Source organism: Tachyglossus aculeatus, chromosome 10 (genome assembly GCF_015852505.1).
Source record: "Tachyglossus aculeatus isolate mTacAcu1 chromosome 10, mTacAcu1.pri, whole genome shotgun sequence".
In the NCBI taxonomy this organism is placed as follows: Eukaryota; Metazoa; Chordata; class Mammalia; order Monotremata; family Tachyglossidae; genus Tachyglossus; species Tachyglossus aculeatus.
The window spans coordinates 18,847,352-18,871,826 of NC_052075.1; the positions used below are offsets into that span (position 1 = coordinate 18,847,352).

The 24,475-nt window shown below is 43.4% G+C and overlaps 1 protein-coding gene across 2 annotated transcripts in view; it reads left to right on the forward strand.

The window, feature by feature from the left end:
* The window catches only part of KRCC1 (lysine rich coiled-coil 1), a 32,164-nt gene extending 9,004 nt beyond the window's left edge, over positions 1-23,160 (forward strand). The window contains exons 2-7 of one of the 2 annotated variants that reach the window (XM_038752999.1): positions 10,578-10,684; positions 11,320-11,427; positions 11,515-11,689; positions 13,263-13,553; positions 18,804-18,903; positions 21,935-23,160. In XM_038752999.1, coding sequence (XP_038608927.1) covers positions 10,578-10,684; positions 11,320-11,427; positions 11,515-11,689; positions 13,263-13,553; positions 18,804-18,903; positions 21,935-22,724 — 1,571 coding nt within the window. In that variant the 3' untranslated portion in view covers positions 22,725-23,160. The remainder of the gene's footprint in view (positions 1-10,577; positions 10,685-11,319; positions 11,428-11,514; positions 11,690-13,262; positions 13,554-18,803; positions 18,904-21,934) is intronic. The other variant, XM_038753000.1, reaches the window with a different exon arrangement.
* Positions 23,161-24,475: the final 1,315 nt, after the last annotated feature.

Sequence of the window (24,475 nt, forward strand, 5' to 3'; positions counted from 1 at the left end):
GGGTCGGACAGAATAGCGAACTGGATAGCCCAGTGAAATGGCAACCTGAGTCAGACCTATGTTGCCAACTTGTCCTTCCCAAGTGCTTAGTACAGTGCTCTGCACACAGTAAGTGCTCAATAAACACGATTGATTGATTGATTGGACGATCCAACCTGCTATACTGGGAACGGGATGCTTAAGGGGAGCTATGTGAGGTTGGCCTTCCGGAACATCCATCCTAATAATTGGGAATGTCCCATCTAACGTGCCTGTTTCCCTCTAGAAACCCACCTCCCTTCTTGAATAGTCCTCTTGACTATTTCCTATCTCCAACCCTTCCAGTGCTAACAAATTTCCTCCAGCTCCATACTTGCCCAATTTACAACTCTTACCTCTTATTTGCTTTTAACTGACTTCCCCTCAGTCTTTTTGGGGGAGTGGCTAATTTTGGCAAATAACTCCCCGCATCCTATCGTCAAACAACAATTCTGTGTTGGTCTTGTCTCCTAGAGTTGCCAAATTCATCAAACAACAATTCTGTGTTTGTCCTGTCTAGAAATTTCAGCCCTGTCCCATTTCAGCCCCTGGCTGTCCAGGCTGAAAAATCCACATCCGCCACTTCCCTGCTCCGTGACTTTGGGCAAGTCACTTAACTACTCTGGGCTTCGGTTACCTCATCCGTAAAATGGGGAATAAATACTTGTTCTCCCGCCCCCTCGGACTGTGAGCTCTGTGTGGGGCAGGAACTGTGTCCCTCTAGACTATAAGCTCATTGTGGGTAGGAAATGTGTCTGTTATACAGTTGTATTGTCCTCTCAAGTACTTAGTATGGTATTCAATAAATACGATTGACTGACTGACGGTCTGATTGTATTGAATCTAATCCACTGCTTACACAGTGCTTGACACATAGTAAACACTGAGCAAGTACAATAATAATAGTAATAATTTTCCATCATTGACCTCATCTCCCTCATCATTGACCTCATCACCTCATTATCATTCATTGAATGAATGATAATAATAATGGTATTTGTTCAGCACTTACTCATATTTATCATGAGTAATAATGATATTTGTACATATTTATTCTATTTATTTTATTTTGTTAATATGTTTTGTTCTCTATCTCCCCCTTCTAGACTGTGAGCCCACTGTTGGGTAGGGACCGGCTCTAGATGTTGCCAACTTGTACTTCCCAAGCGCTTAGTACAGTGCTCTGCACACAGTAAGCGCTCAATAAATACAATTGAATGAATGAATGAATCTCCCCTGAACCCCCAAAAGAGTTGACCCAGGGTCAGTTACATCTTCCCTGTTCCTGAGGTACAGCAATTGTGTAGCAAAGGAAAAGCTACTACATTCACAGCTCCCTATATTCATGCCAGCAACTCTTACTTTAAGTAATATGAGTTCTCTGACTCAAATTCTCTGATTTTTTTGGCTTTCTTTTCGTATAGCCTATACTCATTTTCTTGTACTTTAATTCACAATTTCAAAAATGCTATAAAGTTCATCACCCAGGAAAATAATGACAGCACATTTGTAGAATCCCTGAATCTCGAATATAAGTAGCCTCGGGGGCAATCAGCATCGCAATGTGGAGATTGTGCCCCTGAGTAGTTTGAAAAGGAATTTGAATGCTTAACGTTGATAATAAAGCATTTACTGGGCAACCTTACAGCTAGACTGTGAGCCTGTTGTGGGCAGGGATTGTCTCTGTTGCTGAATTGTACTTTCCAAGTGCTTAGTACAGTGCTCTGCACACAGTAAGCGCTCAATAAATACGACTGAATGCATGAATCTGAAATAGTCTTGCTAAGCACTGGATGTAAAATCAAAGAAAGACCCAACCCTAACTGAGGAGAAGCATTCTGAAACATTTGGCAGCATGGAGGACTGAAAGTCATCAGCTGCTGTGGATCAGGAGCCTATCTGAATTGTACTTTCCGAGCACTCAGTACAGTGCTCGGCACATAACAGGTAATAAATACGATTGAATGAATGAATGAATGAAAAAACCTTAGTTATCTCAGCCTGTTCCTAGAAGGCAGGCATAAGCTTTGCTGACAATCTCACGAAAGGTTGAATCACTCATGGACTCTCATCCCATTTCTAGCCCTAGATGTGGGTTTTCTGGGACAGAGTTCCCAGCACGCTGGAAAAATCTGAGGTGGGAGGCAGTTGAAGATACGGCCCAGCCTTCGAATGCGCAATTGAGATTTTTTTTCCACCTCTCCCTTTTCTAATCTCGCAACCAGCATTTTGAAGAAATGGACTGTAGTTGGAAAGTTTGTGAAACAACAGTTGCCACATATGGGAATTTATGCTGTAGGGTGATGACTGGGTCAAACTTCTAAACAATACATGATGGGTTTGGAGCTAAGTTAATGTTAAAAAAACAAGTAAATCCTGTGAAATCGAAATGTACGCGCTAAAGGTTTTTCTTAAATGTTTCTGTTTCCGGGAGCACAGAGGATGCAGTGTAAATACGATTGAATGAATGATGTACGCCTCCCCCTCAACTCTCTTGTTGCCCACCCCCTCCGACCACCACTCTACCCTCCCAAGCACTTAGTACAGTGGTCTGCACGTAGCAAGTACTCAAGGAACTTGATGGACAGCTACAAAAGAGCACAAGTGACACTATGCAAAGCATCAGCATTCATCAGTCCCTTCTTCCAGGTTCTTGGTATTGAAGTCAGGACTGCAGCAAAGCTCAGTCATCATTTTCAAAGGGAGACGCTATTTGTTATAGCACTTATTTATTCATATTAATGCTGGTCTCCCCCTCTAGAGTGAAAGCTCACTGGGGGCAGGGTTCATGTCTGCTAATTCTGTTGTGTTATGCTCTCCCAAGTGCTCCGTACAGTGCTCTGCACATAATAAATAGGACTGATTAATCGATAGCATGCTAAAAGTTTGATTTAATCTCTGTTTTGCTCCTGGAGCTTTCCCTGGGAGTCAGAAGGACCTGGATTCTAGTCCCGGCTCCGTCATTTGTCTCCTCTGGGACCTTGGCCAAGGCACTTCACTTCTCCGTGCCTCAGTGACCTCTTCTGTTGACTAGGGATTAAGACTGTGAGCCCTGTGTGGGTCAGGGACTGCATCCACCCCAATTAGCTTGTATCTACCCCAGTGCTTAGAACAGTGCCTGGCACATAGTAAGCGCCAAACAAATACTATAATTATTATTATTATAAAAAACCTATATTGTACAAATTTTGGTTTGGGGTTTCCCAGTTTGGTTTGGGTTCTTCTTTGGCAGATGTGTCTACCGACTCTTCCCCGCCCCCCGGCCTTTATAGACTGTGAGCTTGGTGTGGGCAGGGATTGTCTCTGTTGCTGAATTGTACTTCCCAAGCGCTTAGTACAGTGCTCTGCACACAGTAAATGCTCAATAAATACAATTGAATGAAGAATGACTATCATATTGCAGTCTCCTAACCACTTAGTACAGCATAGTAAATGCTTAATATGATCAATAAATTGTTTGAAAGTGGCTTGGTACTTGGGAAAGACCAGCGTGGCCTAGCGGATAGAAAACAGGCCTGGGAACCAGAAGGACTTGGGTTTTAATTCTGACTCCGCCACTTGGCTGCTGGTGACCTTGCTCAAATCACTAAACCTCTCTGTGCCTCAGTCACCTCCTCTGTAAAATGGGAATTAGGACCATGTGGGACAGGGACTATGTTCGATTTGATTAGCTTGTATCTACCCCAGCGCTTTGTAGAGTGCCTGGCACTTAGTAAGCGCTTAACAAGTACCATTACAAAAAAGTTGGATCTAGGGCAGACTCCTGTGGGTCATAATTCCAATGGCATCGCAAAGAAAAAGAAAGAAGTAAAAAGAAAAAGTAAAAAAGAAACTGTATATACCACCAGATGCATTTTTCGATTCATTTCTTTTCCCATAGTAATAATCTCTTCCAAAGGGAAGAGATTCAATGGGCAGGTGGAAAAATCCCTGCCCAGCTTTTCTAGATCAATCTTAGGCAATGGTACCCATTGATGATGATGATGGTGTTTGTTAAGCGCTTACTATGTGCCAAGCACTGTTCTAAGCACTGGGGATGTTACAAGGTGATCAGGTTGTCCCACCGGGGGCTCACAGTTTTAATCCCCATTTGACAGATGAGGTGACTGAGGCCCAGAGAAGTGAAGTGACTTGCCCAAAGTCACACAGCTGACAGTTGGCGGAGCCGGGATTTGAACCCATGACCTCTGACTCCAAAGCCCGGGCTCTTTCCACTGAGCCATGCTGCTTCTCATTGAGGCTGGAGCATTATTAGATCATCCCCCCATCACCACCACCACCATAAGACTTTTTATCAAGTCATCATCATCAATCGTATTTATTGAGCGCTTACTGTGTGCAGAGCACTGTACTAAACGCTTGGGAAGTACAAATTGGCAACATATAGAGACAGTCCCTACCCAACAGTGGGCTCACAGTCTAAAAGGGGGAGACAGAGAACAAAACCAAACATACTAACAAAATAAAATAAATAGAATAGATATGTACAAATAAGATAAATAAATAAATAAATAGAGTAAAAAATATGTACAAACATATATACATATATACAGTCCCTTACACCTCTGGAGAGCAGCCAAATAGACCTTCGCCTTCGTGACCGGCTAAACTGCACATGAATTACAGGCCAGGCTCTCAGCCCTACCCCACTCAACTGACTTGTTAAAATCAAGAGTTTTCAGAGAGCCGTAAAAAAGAAACTGTATATACCACCGGATGCATTTTTCGATTCATTTCTTTTCCCATAATAATACAATAATAATAATAATAATAGCATTTATGAAGCGCTTACTCTGTGCAAAGCACTGTTCTAAGCGCTGGGGAGGTTACAAGGTGATCAGGTTGTCCCACGGGGGGCTCACAGTCTTAATCCCCATTTTACAGATGAGGTAATTGAGGCACAGAGAAGTGCAGTGACTTGCCCAAAGTCACACAGCTGGCAATTGACAGAGCCAGGATCTGAACCCATGACCTCTGACTCCAAAGCCCGGGCTCTTTCCACTGAGCCCCGCTGCTGCTTCCCATCCGGCTGTACTGAATTATTTGAAAAAACCAAGCAGTTTTTAGAGAGCCGTAAAGAAACTGCATATACTAGGGACTGTCTCTATATGTTGCCAACTTGTACTTCCCAAGCGCTTAGTACAGTGCTCTGCACACAGTAAGCACTCAATAAATACAATTGATTGATTGATATACTACAAGGTGCATTTTTCATTCCCCCCGCAACCCCCACCGCTGAACTGAGTTTTTTGAAAAAGCCAAGCAGATTTTTGAAAGCCATAAAGAAACTGCATAGAGCTCCGGCTATATTTTTCTATGTGTTTTTTCTCCCATCCCGCTGTACTGCGTTCTTTGAAAAAATCAAGAGTTTTTTGGGAGCCGTAAAGAAAGTACATATGCCATCTAGACATGAAATTTTTTCCACCAAAAAAGAAGGAAATAAACCAGGAGAAAGGGACCAGTGCAGAAGGGTTTTTTGATATTTTAATATCTTATATGGAAAGCCTGCAACGGGGTACTCCCAAGTCAACGGTTCTACAGTCGCCTTTACATTTCATTGTACGTGCTTGTGGAAACTTATCCTAGGAATCCTTTGTGGGTAATATACTCACAAACCCCCCATCCCCTTCAATAGTCTCTGTGACCTGGAGAACGGATGGAGGCAGTAAAAAAAAAATGGCCAAATGTAGAATTTTGACATCATAGTGCTTTGAGCCATGTGCAGGGGTTGATTTTCCACAATGCATCAGTGATCAACATTTGGAGCTTTAATAATAAGGAAAAACATTTGAATCCCCTCCACCGCTCCAATCCCCTCTCCATCTTCAGACAGGTAAGAATGTGTTTCTTCAACTATTCTCACTTCCCAGCCCTGGTTGGCACCCCCTTGATTATCACTCCCCCAACCCCCCAAAAAAAAGAAATAAAGGCATTTTAGGTGGCTTGGTCAAAGTGAGATAATTCGTCAAACCTTCCCCGTGCATAGATTTCTCCTCTTCCTGCTGCAGCCCCACTATTTTCATAGTCAGTGCTGTTGTGCCATTGTGCCAGGAGAATTTGGGGAAAATGAACGGAAAAATTCTTCTGTGCTGAAGTATAAATCCCGTGTCGGCTGGTGCAGAGGGGAGAGGGGGACCCAGACAAGCGGAAGCAGTGTTGTCTAGTGGACAGAGCCCGGGCTTAGAAATCAGAAGGACCAAGTTCTAATTCTGGTTCCACCACTTGTCTGCTGTGTCATTTCACCTGGGCAAGTCACTCTACTTCTCTGTGCCTCAGTTACCCCCCTTGCAATATGGGGATTAAGATTGTGAGCCCCATGTGGGACACGGGCTGCTTCCAACCTGATTAGCTTGTATTTCCCCCGGTGCTTAGTACTGGCACATAGTAAGCACTTAATAAATATCATAAAAAATTAAACAGTGGCATTATTGAGTGCTTACCATGTGCAATACACTAAGTGCTTGGGAAAGTACAATAAAGTGGAGTTGGTAGACATAATCCCGGCCCACAAGGAGCTCAACACCTAGAGGAATGCAACTTTAAACAGGAAAACAAGAGACAACAAGGTGGTTGATTCCTATTTCAGATTTGTTTCTTTCACATGTTCAATGTCAACACAGTATCAGTCTAACAATGTCATTTGAGTGGTCATAAATTGCAGAGCTTAAAAAGTATTGTCCTTCACCCAGCAAACTCACCTAAATAATATATGCAGAACATCCAACTATCCAAGGAAAGACTTTTTTAAATTATGGTATTTGTTAAGCGCTTAGTATGTGCCATGCACTGTACTAAGCACTGGGTTAGATACAAGATAATCAGGTTGGACACAGTTCTTGTCCCCCATGGGGCTCAGTCTTAATCCCCATTTTGCAAATGAGGAAACAGACACAGAGAAGGTAAGTGCCTTGCCCAAGGTCACACAGCAGACAGGTGGCAAGGCTGGGATTAGAACACAGGTCCTTCTGACTCACCTGGAATTGTCACCTTTGCCTTTATTCATTTGTGCCTTGGAAAAGTGTTAATGAGTTGCCCATCATTTCCATCAATGACTATTCTCCAGCAAGATCTCTATTATTAAATAAGAATCAGATTTTTTTGTCTGATAATATACAGTTTTGCGAATGTATTGTATAAACCAAGATCTAAGAATCTTTCTTATAGTCATTACCATGGTATTTTCATTTTTCAGCAGGGGGATGGGGAAATGATAGAAAATGAAATACAACTATGACTCAAGAGAGATGAGAAAAATGATTAGTCTGAGGATTCAAATGTAGCATGCAGGGAGTGTTAAATAGAAAGAACCGTCTAGCTGGCATTTAAAACATAAATCATCTAAAACGAAAGAGCCATACTCATTTGATTTCTTTCGCTGGGTTGTTTGCCAAAATTCTGTCCTGGAAGTTGAAACGAAGTTCTTTTCAGAAATATATTTTGGGTGCCTTCTTTATTACGTGTTAGCTTGGAAGAAGGAGGATGTGCTCTCAGTCCTTGCAGTAAAGTTAAAAATCAATGTTTAAGGTCTGTTCCACAGTGACAAAGGCTAATGAACACTGATCTAAGGAACACTACTGCTGCCGTGTTCCCTTGGTGTGAATTAATCAGTCATATTTATTGAGTGTTTACTGTGTGCAGAGTAATGCACTAAGTGCTTGGGGGAGAACAACATAAACAGAGTCAGCAGACATGTACCCTGCCCACAGGGAGCTTGCAGTCTAGAGGGGAATCTGGACCTGCTCCAGAGTGGAAAAGGTTAATGAGATTGATATATGAAAACATTACTATTTGCAAGTTCCCCTCTCTTGAATCTAGAACTACCTGCTAACTCATCTGTTTTGGTAACCCATGAAAATATTTGTCCTTCATAACGTAGTAAAGTGCGACAGTCGTCAGAAAGAAAAATCTCTGCCCCATTCCATTAATTTGAAAATGAAAACTCATGCCACAAAAATACAATCAGGATGCACATTTTAGTTGCTTCCATTACAAGGAAAGAGCTGCAACCAAAATAAAATATCTGAGGTGACTTAGTTGAACTTTGCTGAAAGATAAATATCTACCTATAAATGCTCAGAAACCTATCAATGTTATTTATTGAGTGCTTACTGTGTGCAGAGCGCTGTACTAAGCGCTTGGGAGAGTACAGTACGACGTCGTTGGGTAGGAGCCGTCTCTACATGTTGCCGACTTGTACTTCCCAAGCTCTGCACACAGTAAGCGCTCAATAAGTACAATTAAAGAATAAATGAATTAGAGGAGATGTTCCCTGCCCATAACTAGTTTAGGGAACTAGTTCACCAGGGCCAACACAGAGCACATGAGTAAAACCAAAATCAGTTGAAAAAAAACCCAACAAATCTCTCATTCTTCTGTTACAGTTCGGCCCACCAGTGGAATTTATTGAGTGCTTACTTACTATCTGCAGAACACTGTACAAAGCATACAACAGAGTTGATAAAAAAACAAGCCCTACCCTCGAGGAATTTACAGTCTAGTCGGGGAAACAGACATTAAAATAAAATAGAGAAAAAGCGTGGCTCAGTGGAAAGAGCCCGGGCTCAGGAGTCAGAGGTCATGGGTTCTAATTCGACTCCGCCACTTGTCAGCTGAGTGATTTCGGGCAAGTCACTTAACTTTTCTGTGCCTCAGTGACCTCATCTGTAAAATGGGGATTAAGACTGAGCCCCACGTGGGACAACCTGATCACCTTGTATCCCCCAGCGGCTTAGAACAGTGCTTGACACATAGTAAGCGCTTAACACATACCATCATTATTATTATTATTAAATTACAAGAAGGGGAAGCAAGGATGCCTACATAAGTGTTGACGCAAGTAAAAATGAACCCGTGTTATTCAAGACAAGCTTAGTGCCCCTCACATTCTCTGAGGAGACGTGTCAGCCAGGAATTCATTCATTCAGTCATATCTATTGAGTGCTTACTGTGTGCAGAGCACTGTACTAAGCACTTGGGAGAGTACAACAGAAAACAGACACATTCCCTGCCCACAGCGAATTTACAGTTTAGAGGGAGAGACATTAATATAAATAAATTATAGATATGTACCTAAGTGCTGTGGGGGCTGGGACGGGGAAATGAATGAAGGGGTGGGAGAAGAGGAAGAGAGGGCTTAGTCAGGGAAGGCCTCTTGGAGGAGATGGGCCTTCAATAAAGCTTTGAAGGAGGAGAGGATAACTCAGATTTGAGGAGAGAGGGCATACCAGGCCAGAGGCAGGATGTGGGCGAGAGGTCGGTGTTAATTCTGGGTAGAAAGGCTGACAGCAGGAGTAAATGCCTAAAGTTTCTTATTTCTAATGAGGTACATCTTGGAGCTTCCAAAAGATATCAGCTGGATGCATTACTGAAGCTTCCTCATATTCATTGGAGGAGCAAGTGTTTAGTGAAATACTTGGTTGTGGGGGTGGATGTGGATGGGTGTATTTGCATTAGCTACTGACTTTTGGTGAAGATTTGAGTGGGCAGGGAATGTGACTACCCACTCTGTTAACGTTGCACTTTCCCAATCGCTGCACACAGTAAATACTATCAGTATTTACTGCTCAGTAAATACTATCGATCGATGGATTCTGGATAATTCTCAGGTAGCAGGGATGCAGTAGCTGAAAGTCGTTGGCTGCCTCAACCACACTGCCTGCATCTTTACCCGCTGAGAAATTTGTAAAAATGTTCATGTAAAGTATCAGGGCCTAGGCCTCTGAGCCCTTATCGAGGAATAGCAACCGTGAATCGCTCTGCGAGATCCAAACAATCAATCACCAATCAGTGGTATTTAATGAGTGTTTACTGTGTGTGCAGAACACACTGTAATAATAATAATAATGATAATTACGGCATTTGTTAAGCACTTACTTTGTGCCAGGCGCTGTACTAAGCACTGGGGTGGATACAAGCAAATGGGTTTGGACACAGTCCCTGTCCTGCATAGGGCTCACAGCTTATTCCTCATTTTACAGATGAGGGAACTGAGGCATAGAGAAGTGAAGTGACTTGCCTAAGGTCCCACAGCAGATAAGTGACAGAGCTGGGATTAAAACCCATGACCTTCTGAATCCCAGGGCTGGGGGATAGCCACTATGCTATGTACTAAGTGGTTGGGAGTGTTCAGTATAAAAGTTGATAAATACAATCCCTACCCACAGAGAGCTTACGAATCTTCTTTCCTAGCATTACTTTTTCTCAGGGGTGCATTGTGGATTCACTAATAGACCTATGTCTATGTCTACCATCTTGCAGATGCCTTTCACTACTAATGTCATAAATACCTCTGCAGACCTATTCCCGACGATAGCCCAACCCTCTTGCTTTCCATTTTATCCAGGAAGCTAGCTATGCTAAGCATGAAATGATAGGTTTTCAGAAGACAGAGAGTGGGATGTGGAAATGCCAGTTTCCAGAAAACCACTTATTGGTTTGTTTTTTTTTTAACAAATCCGATTTAAGGAAGTATTTAGAAATAGCAAGTGGCAAGGGAAAGGAAACGATCCCTTAGGAATCATTAAGATAAAACTCAATTTTCCATTCTCTTTGCTCTTTAGAGTCTGTTTTGTATGGACAGAAAAGTAGCCCCCTTTTTACAGACACCTTCTGCAAAGTGTGTGGGGCAGTGCTGCAGTTTGAGTCTCAGAGGATTTCTCATTATGAGGTGAGGAGAAAGCAAAGGTCCCGATTGGTTTTTATGCTGATGCTCCCTTTTTAAAAATGGTATTTGTTAAGTGCTTTCTATGTGTACTAAGCCCTGGAGTAGATACAAGCTTGTCAAGTCGGACACAGTCCGAGTCCCGCATGGGGCTCACTGTCTTAATCCTTATTTTACAGATGAGGAAATTTAGGTCCAAAGAAGTGAAATGCCTTGCCCAAGGTCACACAGCAGACAGTGGCAGAGCTGGAATTAAAACCCAGGTCCTTCTGACTCCCAGGCTTTATCCACTAGGCCAACGCTGCTTCTCACTGAGCCCTTTCTGGATGCAGAGACTAGGCATTTGGATCCATAGAAATGAAAGACTTGTGCCCAGTCTTTAAGGAATTTATAGTTGGCACAGTTCTTTCAGTTCATACACTGACTTTTAATTTCTGATTTTTCGTGTACAAAGTACAAGCTACGCACAAAGTAAGCATTCAACATTAACACTGATGAATGATTGGTTAAATTAAATTTCAATGGAAAACCAGAAAAGGCCTGAGTTCTGTAACACATAAGGCTGTTTAATCCTTTAGCTCACGGAGATAGATCTATGGTGGTTTTCACTCAGAAGGATTGATTCTCGGCTCTCTTTCCAGGGTAAAAAACATGCTCAAAAAGTTCGACTTTATTTTCAAATGCGCGGGGATCAAAAGGACGCAGAAATGCCTGACAGGAAAGTGACGACTGATGCTTTGAATTTTCAGGTAAGTGTTTCACGTTGATATTTAGACATTAAATACATTCGAGAGTTGTTGAACTTTGTTTATAAGTGAGATTGTCCTTGATTTCAGATGGATGGGAATGGAGTAGTGGACACAAACAAATTTTGTGATCTCTGCAACATGGTTTTTAGTTCCCCAGTTGTTGCTCAGGCTCACTATGTGGGAAAATTCCATGCCAGAAAGCTGAAGCATTTATCAGGTGATCAAGCTCAGACGTCTCCGCTGAATTCTCAGTCAAATAAGGGTAAGGCCCCATTTACCTAGTAATCCCCACCCCAGTGACCACTCCTTTCACTCCTTTTCAGTCATTTTGCCAGATTTCCTCCAGAATCCCGGAGCTATTCATTATTTTTTTTTTAAGGAATAGCTTTGAGGGTAATATATATCTGTGGTCTTTGTTAAGTGCTTACTATGTGCCAAGCCCTTGTAGAAACAAGGCATCAGGTCAGACACAGTCCCTATCCTACACAAGACTCGTTATTCATTCAATCGTATTTATTGAGCACTTACTGTGTGCAGAGCACTGTACTAAGCGCTTGGGAAGTATAAGTCGGCAACATATAGAGACGGTCCCTACCCAATAACGGGCTCACAGCCTAGAAGTCTAAATAGGAGACAGGTATTGAATCCCTATTTTACAGATGAGGAAACTGAGGCACCAAAGTACCCAAGGTGAGACAGCAGGCAAGGGGCAGAAGCAGGATAAGAACCCAGGACCACCTACTCTCAGGGCCCTGCTCTTTCCACTGGACAGACCATGCTTGCTCTCCAAATAATAATATTATATTATAATTAGTATATTAATAATGGTCACATTTGTTTAGTGCTTAATAGGTGCCAGACACTGTATTAAGCGCTGAGATACAAGATGATCAGGTTGGACACAGTCCCTGTCCCACATGGGGCTCACAGCCTTACTCCCCATTTTACAGATGAAGAAACAGGCTAAGAGAAGTGCAGTGATTTGCCCAAAGTCATACAGCAGACAAGTAGCAGCGCCGGGATTAGAACCCAGGTCCTCTGACTCCCAGGATCATGCTCTTTCCACTAGGCCATGCTGCACCTGTTCTAATCCCTCCCCCGTGAATTTAGAGATGTTTTATGACCCCCCCCCATCCCCACTTTGTGGGGCTGCTTGTTTAACATGCAAAGGGAAAGGAGGTATTTTTCTTTGAAGCTTAAGAAAACACAGCTCCCTTCCCCAGTCCGAAACAGAACCGAATTAGAAGTTTCCATCCATTTAATGCTACTGTCCTCGTGATTGTTAGCTTTGGTTTCCCCTTCCAGATGTTCTTCAAATTCCATTTTGGCCTACCAAATTTCCCGTAACCAACCCATAACCCGTCACTCTTTCTAGACTTTCCCATTCTCTTCACTTGGATAAATTTTCCGGTTTAGAAAAGACAATCTAGTGACCTCTTTTCCCCTGTCCGTTAGCCATGCAGGGTTTCCATTTGGTTGCCTCGCTTTTGCGTTCTGTGGTACACGTTTTACCTGAGCCTGTAAAATGATGCGGTTTTTAAAAGCCTATTAACTTCTCTAAGTTATTTGTTAATTTTACCTACACCTTTCGGCTTCTATGATCAGCATTTTTTTGTAGCTTGCTTTTCAACTGTAAGCTTATCTGGTGCTTTAGGGAATCAATCAGTAGTATGTATTGAGCACTTACTGTGTGCAGAGCACTGTACTAAGATCTTGGGAGAGAGCACTACAGCAGAGCATTCCTGCCCACAACAAGCTTACAGTCCAGTGCGTGAGCCAGACAGTTGAATAGATGCTCCTCGCCTGAAAAACAGCCTTCGTTTTTGTTTCATTAGATCCGACCGTTATGCTGTCTACAACTCCAGAATCCCAAGAACCCCAACCTGAGCAGCCCTCTCTGGATGTGACTTCCGAAGGGACCGCACCTTCACCCTCATCCCCCTCCAACAATACTTCGGATTCGAATGATCCAGACAAATACTGCGAACTCTGTTCCGCATCATTTAACAGTCCATTAATGGCCCGACAGCACTACATTGGGAAAAAACACAAAAGAAATGAGGCCCGGAAGAAGATGATGGAAGAAATGGAGCCCGGGGCCCTTCCCGAAGAGTCCAGTGCCAACGGTAACGAGCCTTTTCTGGGGACCCCCCTCTTGAATAATAGTAACGAATAATAATAATAGTTATGGTATTTAAGTGCTTACCAAGTGCCAGGGACTGTACTAAGCGCTGGGGTGGATACAAGCAAATCGGGTTGAACACAGAACCTGTCCCACATGGGGGTTCTGTGGGAGTTTGTAGATCGGTATCGGTTCATTCATTCATTCAGTCGCATTTATTGAACGCTTACTGTGTGCAGAGCACTGTACGAAGCGCTTGGGAGAGTACAAGAGAAGCAGCGTGGCTCAGTGGAAAGAGCCCAGGCGTGGGAGTCAGAGGACGTGGGTTCTAATTCCGCTTCCACCACCTGACTCCTGTGTGACCTTGGATAAGTCACTTCATTTTTCTGTGCCTCAGTTACCTCATCTGTAAAATGGGGATTAAGACTGTGAACCGCAAGTGAGACAACCTGCTCATCTTGTATCAACCTCAGCGCTCAGCACATAGTAAGCGCTTAACAAATACCATCATTATTATTACAAAACAATAAACAGGCGCATTCCCTGCCCACAACGAGTTTACAGTCTGACAGGGGAGATGGATGTTAATAGAAATAAATTGTGGCTCTAATGAATCACAGTATAATAAATTACAGTTCTAATAAATAAAAGAGCACTTGTCGAGCTTAGAAAATGAGTCAAAGAAGGACCTAAGTGCTGGAAGGAAATTAAGCTACAAAGACTGGGGTCCTCCCAAGCAGATTTGAGAGACAAACACTTTTATATTCATTCATTCATATTTATTGAGCGCTTACTGTGTGCAGAGCACTGTACTAAGCGCTTGGGAAGTGCAAGTCGGCAACAGATAGAGACGGTCCCTACCCAACAACCGGGCTCACAGTCTAGAAGGGGGAGACAGACGACAAAACAAAACATGGAGACAGGTGTCAAAATCGTCAGAACAAATAGAATCAAAGCTATATGCACATCATTAACAAAATAAATAGAGGGAATGGGGGACCCCCCCCCCCCGATTTGGACTTTTTGACAAGAAGAGCTGGAGAATAAGGTGTTAACACAGGTAGGGATAAGGTGACAACTGAGAAGAGGTGGTTCAAGGGGCGGGGGATGAGCCTAATTCAGTCTGAGCCCAAGAACCCAAAGGGTCAGCATGGAGAGCTGGACAAACTCTCCCCATTGTGGACACCGAGCAGGCCTCTCTTTGGACTCCTGGTTTGGTTTGAGTGTGTTTGTCGTCGTGAAGGGTGGTTGGTTTTTGTTGTGTTTGTCATCTGACGTCCCAAACGGTCTCAGCTCAGTGACTCACTAAGGAAGGGGGGCCGGAGGGGCAGGGTTTCCCTTGGTTATTATTTTGTGAATTGCCTTTTTGTCCTTGTCCCTGATGCTGAATTTCCTATTTCATTGCTCCCAATGTGTCCGTCTCCAGTCCTCCCTCCCCTCACCCATCCCGTCTTTATTAATCAATCGGCGCCATTTATTTATCATGGACAGATAACACAGATAAGCACTTGGGGGAGTACAGTACATCAGAGTTGGTAGAAACACTACCTGCCCACAACGAGTTTACAGTCTAGAGGAGCAGGGATTTATTCATAGGTTGTGGGCTCTTCGAAGGGCAGGGTATACCAATGTACTCTTTCCCAGTGCTTAGTTCAGTGCTCTGTACACAGTAAGTGCTTAATACCTACTCTTACAACTACTACTTCCAGAGAAGGAGCATGGCCTAGTGGATAGAGCCCGGGCCTGGGATTCAGAAGGTCATGGGTTCTATCATCATCATCAATCGTATTTATTGAGCGCTTACTATGTGCAGAGCACTGTACTAAGCGCTTGGGAAGTACAAATTGGCAACATATAGAGACAGTCCCTACCCAACAGTGGGCTCACAGTCTAAAAGGCGGTTCTAATCCCGGCTCCAACGTGTCTGCTCTGTGACCTTGAGCAAGTCACTTCACTTCTTTAAGCCTCGGTTACCTCGTCTTAGTACAGTGCTCTGCACACAGTAAGCGCTCAATAAATACGATTGAATGAATGAATGAATCTGGAAAATGGGGATTGACAGTCTGAGCCCCATGTGGGAGAGGCAGCGTGGCTCAGTGGAAAGAGCCCGGGCTTTGGAGTCGGAGGTCACGGGTTCGAATGCCGACTCCGCCACACGTCTGCTGTGTGACCTTGGGCAAGACATTTAACTTCTCTGAGTCTCAGGTACCTCATCTGTAAAATGGGGATGAAGACTGTGAGCCTCACGTGAGACAACTTCATCATCATCATCAATCGTATTTATTGAGCGCTTACTGTGTGCAGAGCACTGTACTAAGCGCTTGGGAAGTACAAGTTGGCAACACATAGAGACAGTCCCTACCCAACAGTGGGCTCACAACTTGATCACCCTGTATCCCCCCCAGCGCTTAGAACAGTGCTTTGCACATAGTAAGCACTTAATGCCAATGAAAAAAAAAAGACAGGGACTGTGTCAAACCTAATTTGCTTGTTTCCATCTCAGCGCTTAGTAGAGTACCTAGCACATAGTAAGCACTTAAATAGCATTATTATTATTATTATTATTACTGGTAGTCATTCTATTCACATCTCCCTCATCTTCCTCCCAGAGGGCAAAATAAGGTTTTTGTGGGTAAAAAAAAGACCTAGCAGGGAAGGAAAAATGAGAGAAAGGGGGTGGGAGGATTAGGGTGGCGTATAAAGGCCAGTAAGGGGAAGAGTAAACATGGCCAAGATCCACCCTTTCCTCTCCATCCAAACCGCTACCTTGTTGGTACAACCTCTCATCCTATCCCGACTGGATTAGTGCATCAGCCTCCTCTCTGATCTCCCATCGTCCTGTCTCTCCATGCTTCAGTCTATACTTCACTCTGCTGCTTTGTACGGAAACACCCTGGGCATGTCACTCCCCTCCTCAAACATCTCCAGTGGTTGCCTATCAACCTTCGTATGCAGCAAAAACTCCTCACCCTGGGCTTCAAGGCTGTCCATCCCCTCGCCCCCTCCTACCTCACCTCCCTTCTGTTCTTCTCCAGCCCAGCCCGCACCCTCCGCTCCTCTGCCACCTCTAACCTCCTCACTGTGCCTCCTTCTCACCTGTCCCGCCATTGACCCCTGACCCACGTCCTTCCGCTGGCCTGGAATGCCCTCCCTCCGCCCATCCGCCAAGCTAGCTCTCTTCCTCCCTTCAAAGCCCTACTGAGAGCTCACCTCCTCCAGGAGGCCTTCCCAGACTAAGCCCCCCTTTTTCTGTGCTCCCCCTCCCCTTCCCATCACCTCACTCCCTTTGTTCTACCCCCCCTCCCCACTCCACACCACTTGTGCGTATATACATATCTATAATTCTATTTATGTTAATGTCTGTTTTCTTGTTTTGATGTGCTTATATCTATAATTCTATTTATTTGTACTGATACTATTGATACTATTGAGGCCTTCCCAGACTGAGCCCCCTCCTTCCTCTCCCCGTCCTCTCCCCCATCCCCCCCGCCTTACCTCCTTCCCTTCCCCACAGCACCTGTATATGTATATGTTTGTACATATTTATTAATCAATCGTATTTATTGAGCGCTTACTGTGTGCAGAGCACTGTGCTAAGCGCTTGGGAAGTACAAGTTGGCAACATATAGAGACAGTCCCTACCCAACAGTGGGCTCACAGTCTAAAAGAACTCTATTCTCTCTATTACTCTATTTTATTTGTACATATTTATTCTAATTATTTTATTTTGTGGGCTCACAGTCTAAAAGGGGGAGACCTGTATATATGTATATATGTTTGTACATATTTATTACTCTATTTTATTTGTACATATTTATTCTAATTATTTTATTTTGTTAATATGTTTTGTTTTGTTCTCTGTCTCCCCCTTCTAGACTGTGAGCCCACTGTTGGGTAGGGACCGTCTCTATATGTTGCCAACTTGTACTTCCCAAGCGCTTAGTACATGCTCTGCACACAGTAAGCGCTCAATAAGTACAATTGAATGAATACCTGTTTACTTGTTTCGATGTCTGCCTCCCCCCTTCTAGACTGGGAGCCCGTTGTGGGCAGGGATTGTCTCTCTCTGTTGCTGAATTGTACTTTCCAAGTGCTTAGTACAGAGCTCGGCACACAGTAAGGGCTCAATAAATACGACTGAATAAAGTAAACGGAAACAAAAACTTTTTAAAACTCTGCAGCAGTGATTTCATCAACATTGATATTCATCGAGCACTTGCTATGTGCCGAGCACTGTAAAAATCACTTGGGAGAGTACAACAGAGATGGCTGATACGTTCCTTACCCACAATGCATTTACAGTCTTGATTTCTCTCCACTAAATTCCTTATAGAAATGCTGATTCCTGAAAATGAGTTCAATCTCCTTAATGAAATCAATATGCTTCGATGGCATACTGATTTTGAAAAGTAGCATGTCCTAGTGGACAGAGCACAGGCTTTGAGTCAGAAGACCTGGATCCTAATTCTGGCCCTGCCACTTGTCTGCTGCATGACCTTGGGCAAGTCACTTCACTTCTCTGTGCCTCAGTTTCCTCATCCACAAACTGGGGATTCAATACCTGTCCTTCCTCCTACTTAGACTGCGAGCCCCGTACGGGATCTGTTTAGAGAAGCAGCGTGGCTTAGTGGAAAGAGCACGGATTTGGGAGTCAGAGGTCATGGGTTCTCATCCCGGCTCTGCCACTTGTTAGCTGTGTGACTTTGAGCAAGTCACTTAACTTCTCTGTGCCTCAGTTACTTCATCTGTAAAATGAGCATTAAGACTGTGAGCCCCACATGGGACAATCCGATAACCTGTTATCTACCCCAGTGCTTAGAACAGTGCTTGGCACATAGTAAGCGCTTAACAAAGACCATCATTATTATTATTATCTTGTACCTACCCCAGCGCTTAGTACAATGCCTGACATATATTATAATAACAATATTTACAAGACTTGTTAAGCTCTTGCTATGTGCCAAACACTGTCCTAAGCGGTGGGGTAGATACAAGTCAGGTTGGACACAGTCCCTGTCCCACATAAGACTCACACTCTTAATCCTTATTTTACAAATGAAGTAACTGAGGCCCAGAGAAATTCAATGACATGGCCCAGGCCACACAGCAGTCATGCGGTGGAGTTGGGATTAGAACCCAAGTCCTTCTCAGGCCCTTATTCTATCCACTAAGCCACCCTGCTTTCGCTTAATACCACAGTTATTTTTATGATGGCATTTGTGTGTATTCTGACAGTCTCTTCTCTCTCTTTCAGCCCTTGGCGTGGGTTACTACATATGTCCCATTTGTAGTATTCCCCTTACATCTATGGAAATGTACCAGGCCCATTTGCAAGGAAATAAGCATCAGATTAAGTAAGCCACGTTGCCCAAATTGTTCCTGTCATTTTCTTTGGACCATTTGATCCTCAGAAATTTCCATCGTCCTCACCAATTCAACTTTCCTGCAAATATTTTTTTCCCTTCTTAGATTGCTAGGCGGGGGCAAGACCTTCTATAACTCAAAGACTGCATTGACATCTTCCATAATTTTATCACAATTTCCCCAAAACTTAATTCAGTGGGTCTTTAATAAATGACCAACTTTATAACAGCTCTCAGGTGGTAGAGAGACATAAGAAAAATGTGAGGCTTTTGGAGCTGCGGAAAGCCTAAATCTCCAGACACAAAAGACAGATTTCAACCAAGAGAAGGAACATAGACTATGGGATAGAGCATCGACCTGGGAATCAGAAGGACCCGGGTTCTAATTCTGGCTCCACCATTTGTCTGCTGTGTGACCTTAGGCAGATCACTTCACTTCTCCGTCTTCAGTTTCCTCACCTATAAAGTGGCGATTAAGACTGTGAACTCCATGTGGGACAAGGACTGTGTCCAACCTGATTACCTCGTGTCTACCCCACCGCTTAGTACAGTGCTTGGTACACAGAAAGCGCTTAACAAATACCATAAAAAAAGGAGAATGTGAAAAAGGCTGCTCACAGTAGCTCATCATATTCCAGTAGCCCGATGATCTAGGTTAGAAGACAAAGTAGAACTTTAAGCGTAGTGGCCCTAACTATCCAGTTCTGTTCAAAAGATTCCCTGGGGTCCAGTATTGGAGGTGGGTTTAGAGATAGAAGTGGTGTTTATTATTATTATTATTATATTATTATTATATATAATTATATTGTATATTATATATTATATTATATATTGTTATATTAATAATAATAATAATAATAATGGCATTTGTTGAGTGTTTACTATGTGCAAAGCACTGTTCTAAGCACTGGCAACAGTGGCATAGCATTTTGACCTCCCTCAGTCTGGCAGATTACCAACTGAGGCAGGCCAGGAAAGTAGTAGCCATCTGGGTAGCCCATGGACCCTGTGCTTGGACCAGTTGCACTAGGCTAGGAAGTGTCCCTGGAGCCTCCAACCCTTTCCAGAGGACTCCCGGGCAGGTTGGGTCTCAAACTAAAGAAGGCTTCCAGGAATTCCAGAGAGAAACGGCAACAGAGCCACTTGCATGCTGTGTCATCTGGATAAATCACTTAACTTGTCTGGGCCTCAGTTACCTCATCTGCAAAATGGAGATTGAGACTGTGAGTCCCATGAGGGACATGGACGGTGTCCATCCTGGTTAGCCTGTATCTACCCAGTGCTTAGTGCAGTGCCTGGAACATAGTAAGCACTTAAATTCCTTAAAAATAAAAGCCCAGTGGAACCAATTGGCACTTGCATTGGTTTTCAGAAAGTGACAAGTGGTTCTCCGAGTTTCCCTGCAATAGCTGCCATCTGAGAAACAGAAAGGTTTGCACTTCATCAGATCGAGCCTCAATCGATCAATAGTATTTATCGAACCCTTACTATGTGCAGAACACACTACGAAGCACTTGGGAGAGTACAATACTACAGAGTTGGTAGACAACGTTCCCCGTCCACAAGAAGCTTACAGTCTAGATGGGGAGACAGACATTAACACAAGTAAATTAGCGATATTCACATAGCCTCAGCAATGCTCTTCAGATCAGAATGGGTAAAACGTTCATCGGAGAGGTATGTGGATAACTACGACGAGACCCTTTAAGATGGATTAACTGTCTTGTCACAACAGGAGGCAAGGCACAAATCTCATGAAACAGCAACACTTTACGTAAAGTTGATGGGCCACAATGCTCTCATGTTCCATTTGCAATGTGGAGGAGCTGGGTTTCTTAAAAATGCAAGCATTTTCGATTTATTTCTCCCTTCTCAGTAAATGTTTTCCCATGCTGGTCTTTCAGGTTTTAAAAACTTGGGAATTGAAATTTCCTGAGCCCATTTTAATCGCACTCAAGTCCCTTTTTCTTGTGGAGATATAGGCCAGTAGTTCTGCGTCAGCAGTGACTTTGGAGTCCTCAGTCACAGTCGTCCTGCTGGAAACGTGGAAGGTGTTCAGCTCATAAGGTTTTCACCATCAACACAACTTTGCTAACAAATTCATTGGCATCCCTAACTGAAAACTGACAGTCTTGGTTTTCGTTCAACATCCATCACTGGTTCCTAAGCATATTCATTTGACCTGTCTGTAAAATAGATTTTGCTTCATCCAACCCTCCTCGAGCCTCTTAACCCTGCTTTTGGTAAATCTCATAGCAGTTAGGGGAGGGGAAATTGAGGAATGTGAAGATGAAAGAATCTGTCCTGGGAGCCAAGGAGAAAGTCAAGAGAATGAAGCTGACAATAGACCCCAAAAATCTGATTTACCGGTCATAAGGACTCAACCCAGAGATGGTATCTGAAAAGTTGATGGGTCAGTTTTTGGACTATGTAGGAAAACTCAAACCAGGCAACACAATCCGGGTTTCCTCACCTATTCCAGCCAATCCCTTTTGCATCTAGACTTGACCCCAGAAAGGTGGGGTCAGCCACATCTGCCCCCCACCTCACTACCATTTAATAATAATAATAATGGTACTTGTTAAGCACTTTCTTTGTATCAAACACTGTTCTGTTTTAGGCACTGGGTTAAATACAAGTTAATCAGGTTACAGTCCCTGTCCCAAATAGGGCTCACACTCCTATCCCCAATTTACAGAAGACGTGAGGCACAGAGAAGTGAAGTGACCTGCCAAAGGTCACACAGCAGACAAGTGGCGGAGCCAGGATTAGAACCCAGGTCCTTCTGACTCCCAGGGACTCTATCCACTAAGCCCTGCACCATTTCCAACCTAGACTCTGGGTGTTTTTGATAATGGCAGTTGTTTGGAGAACTGAGTTTGGTGCGTGTTTATGCCTGTTACAATCTACCTACCGATCTTATGTGTTCTTTCAAATTTTAGGTTCCTGAAGCCTGGCTTCTTGCACTGTACCTTTCAGTACAGAGTAATTTGGTAACCAGAACTTTTCTCCTCTGTTTCAGAGAAACCCTGGTTGTCAACCTAATGAAGAATTCAAAGCAAACCTATGACTCCTTCCAAGAAGAACTGGATGATTACATTAAGGTACAGAAAGCCCGAGGGCTAGAACCAAACACTTACTTTAGGAAAGCGGTGGAGGAGGAGTTGGAAAGCTGTGAATATGAGGAGGAGGGCTTCAGTGGGTATGAAGATGGTGGGTTCGATCAGATGCTCCCATTCGAGCGATTTCAGGCCTTTCCAGAGGCCCGCACCATATACTGTACGGTTGAGAACCGCCCACCTCATTGGGCAGCACGTCAGGACAACCGCTTAAGACTTAAATCCCTGACCCAGTGTCAGTTCAGCAAGGACTCTTTGAGGCCCCGGCCCCCTCACCACGAAGACACTTCTGGCCCCTCGGGCCTCAAATCTGAGAAAGATGCTAACCCCATCTCTTCGGACAACCACACCGGTTCCTACCGAGTAGGACAGAAGTTCCAACGGGCACACCACGGAAGGAAAAGGCATCGAGAGGAGGGAGAAGAGAAGGAAAGCGATGCGCTCCCCAAGCAGAAAAGGAAAATGCCCTCCGAGAGAGGAGATCCAGGCAAGGATCACCATAAGATGAAGAAGAAGAGGAAAGAGGCAGGCTCCGTCGACGGAGAAAAGTCAAAACACAGGAAGGGAAAAAGAAGCCAACGGGTATCTACGGACAAAGAGGACCGAAAACACAGAAGGGATAAAAAGAAGGAACCCACGGAAGGACGAACGGAAGAGGAGATGCTTTGGGATGAATCCATACTTGGATTTTGAAGCTGCTTTTTCTAATTTGACCCAGGGGAATGGTTGAGTATGCAGTTTGAAACCCCTTCTAACATGGTGAAGGAACTTATGGTTGCACTTTGGATCGATTTCACCAAAACACATTATTGCCTCCAAAAATGCTACTTGAGTTAGCTCTATTTTTCTTCCCAATGAGTCATTGGTATTGAAATTTCTTACCCCTGGTATATAATTTATTTAAAGGAGATTCCAGAATATTGATAGATTTACTTCATGGTGGGTTTTTCTGTTTGTTTTAAGGAAAATATGAAGCAATTTAAGTTTCATTTCTTTACTTGGTCTTAATTTATAGTGTGTTTTCCAGATCCGAAAGTAGAGAAAAGCAGCGGTCTTCCGTACTGTATTTGCACAAGTATAAAATTGTTAAATATGTTCTCTCACAGTCCTGACCCTGATTTAATTTACATTCAGGAAATTTTGATATTAAAGAGTTCTACGTTTCTGTGTTGTCCTATGTAGGCGATCTGAAATGAATTCCCAGTCATTGATGATCATCTTTCATTTCTGCCAGGTTGTGTTACATTTTAATATAAGAAGTTCATTCCTCTGGGAAAGATTTCACAGGAGGCCACAGGTATACATCATCAATGAAATTAAAGGAAGAATGCCTCCCTCGTCCTCCCTTTTAAACCGGGAGCCCCATGTGGGACGGGAACTGTGTCCGATCTGATGAACTTGTATCTGCCCCAGTGCTTAGAACAGTGCCTGTCACATAGTAAGCGCTTAACAAACACCACAGTAGTAATAACAACTTTCCAAGGTTAACAAAATGTAGTAAAAGTCACATCCTGCTCTCAAACAATTAGGCTGGCATTATTCCTCTGGGAAAGATTTCACAGGAGGCCACAGGTATACATCATCAATGAAATTAAAGGAAGAATGCCTCCTTCTTTTCCCTCTTAAACTATGTGGGACAGGAACTGTGTCCGACCTGGTGAACTTGTATCTGCCCCAGTGCTTAGAACAGTGCCTGTCACATAGTAAGCGCTTAACAAATACCACAGTAGTAATAATAACTTTCCAAGGTTAATGAAATGTAGTAAGTCACATCCTGCTCTCAAACAATTAGGCTCACTACCCTCATCTTCACAATAAGCTTTTGAACATCCCTGTTCCTCCACTTGTCAGCTGTGTGACTTGGGACAAGTCACTTAACTTCTCTGTGCCTCACTTACCTCATCTGTAAAATGGAGATTAAGACTATGAGCCCCACGTGGGACAACCTGATCACCTGTATCTACTCCAGCGCTTAGAACAGTGCTTGGCACATAGTAAGTGCTTAACAAATACCATCATTATTATCTTCTAGACTGTGAGCCCGTTATGGGCAGGGATTGTCTTTCTCTGTTGCTAAACTGTATTTTCCAAGAGCTTAGTACAGTGCTCTCCACACAGTAACAACTCAATAAATATGATTAAATGAATGAATGAACATTTTACCAGGCTGCATTTAGTTGATTTGCATATAAGCATAACCCTAAGGTTACCTACAAAAGGATCATTTTGCTAAGCTAAATCTTCCCACTAGAAGATACCCTACAGCAGGGTTTATGGAATCACACAAAATCCTCTTGCAAGCAAAATCTTTCAGCTTAAAAAAAGGAACAAAAAGGAACATGCAATAATCTGCAAATCAGAAGACCAACTGATTCTTTTTCCAATCATGACAGTCTAAGCAGAGAGGCCCAAAATGTGCCTTTTACAAAGGAACCGATTTTCCG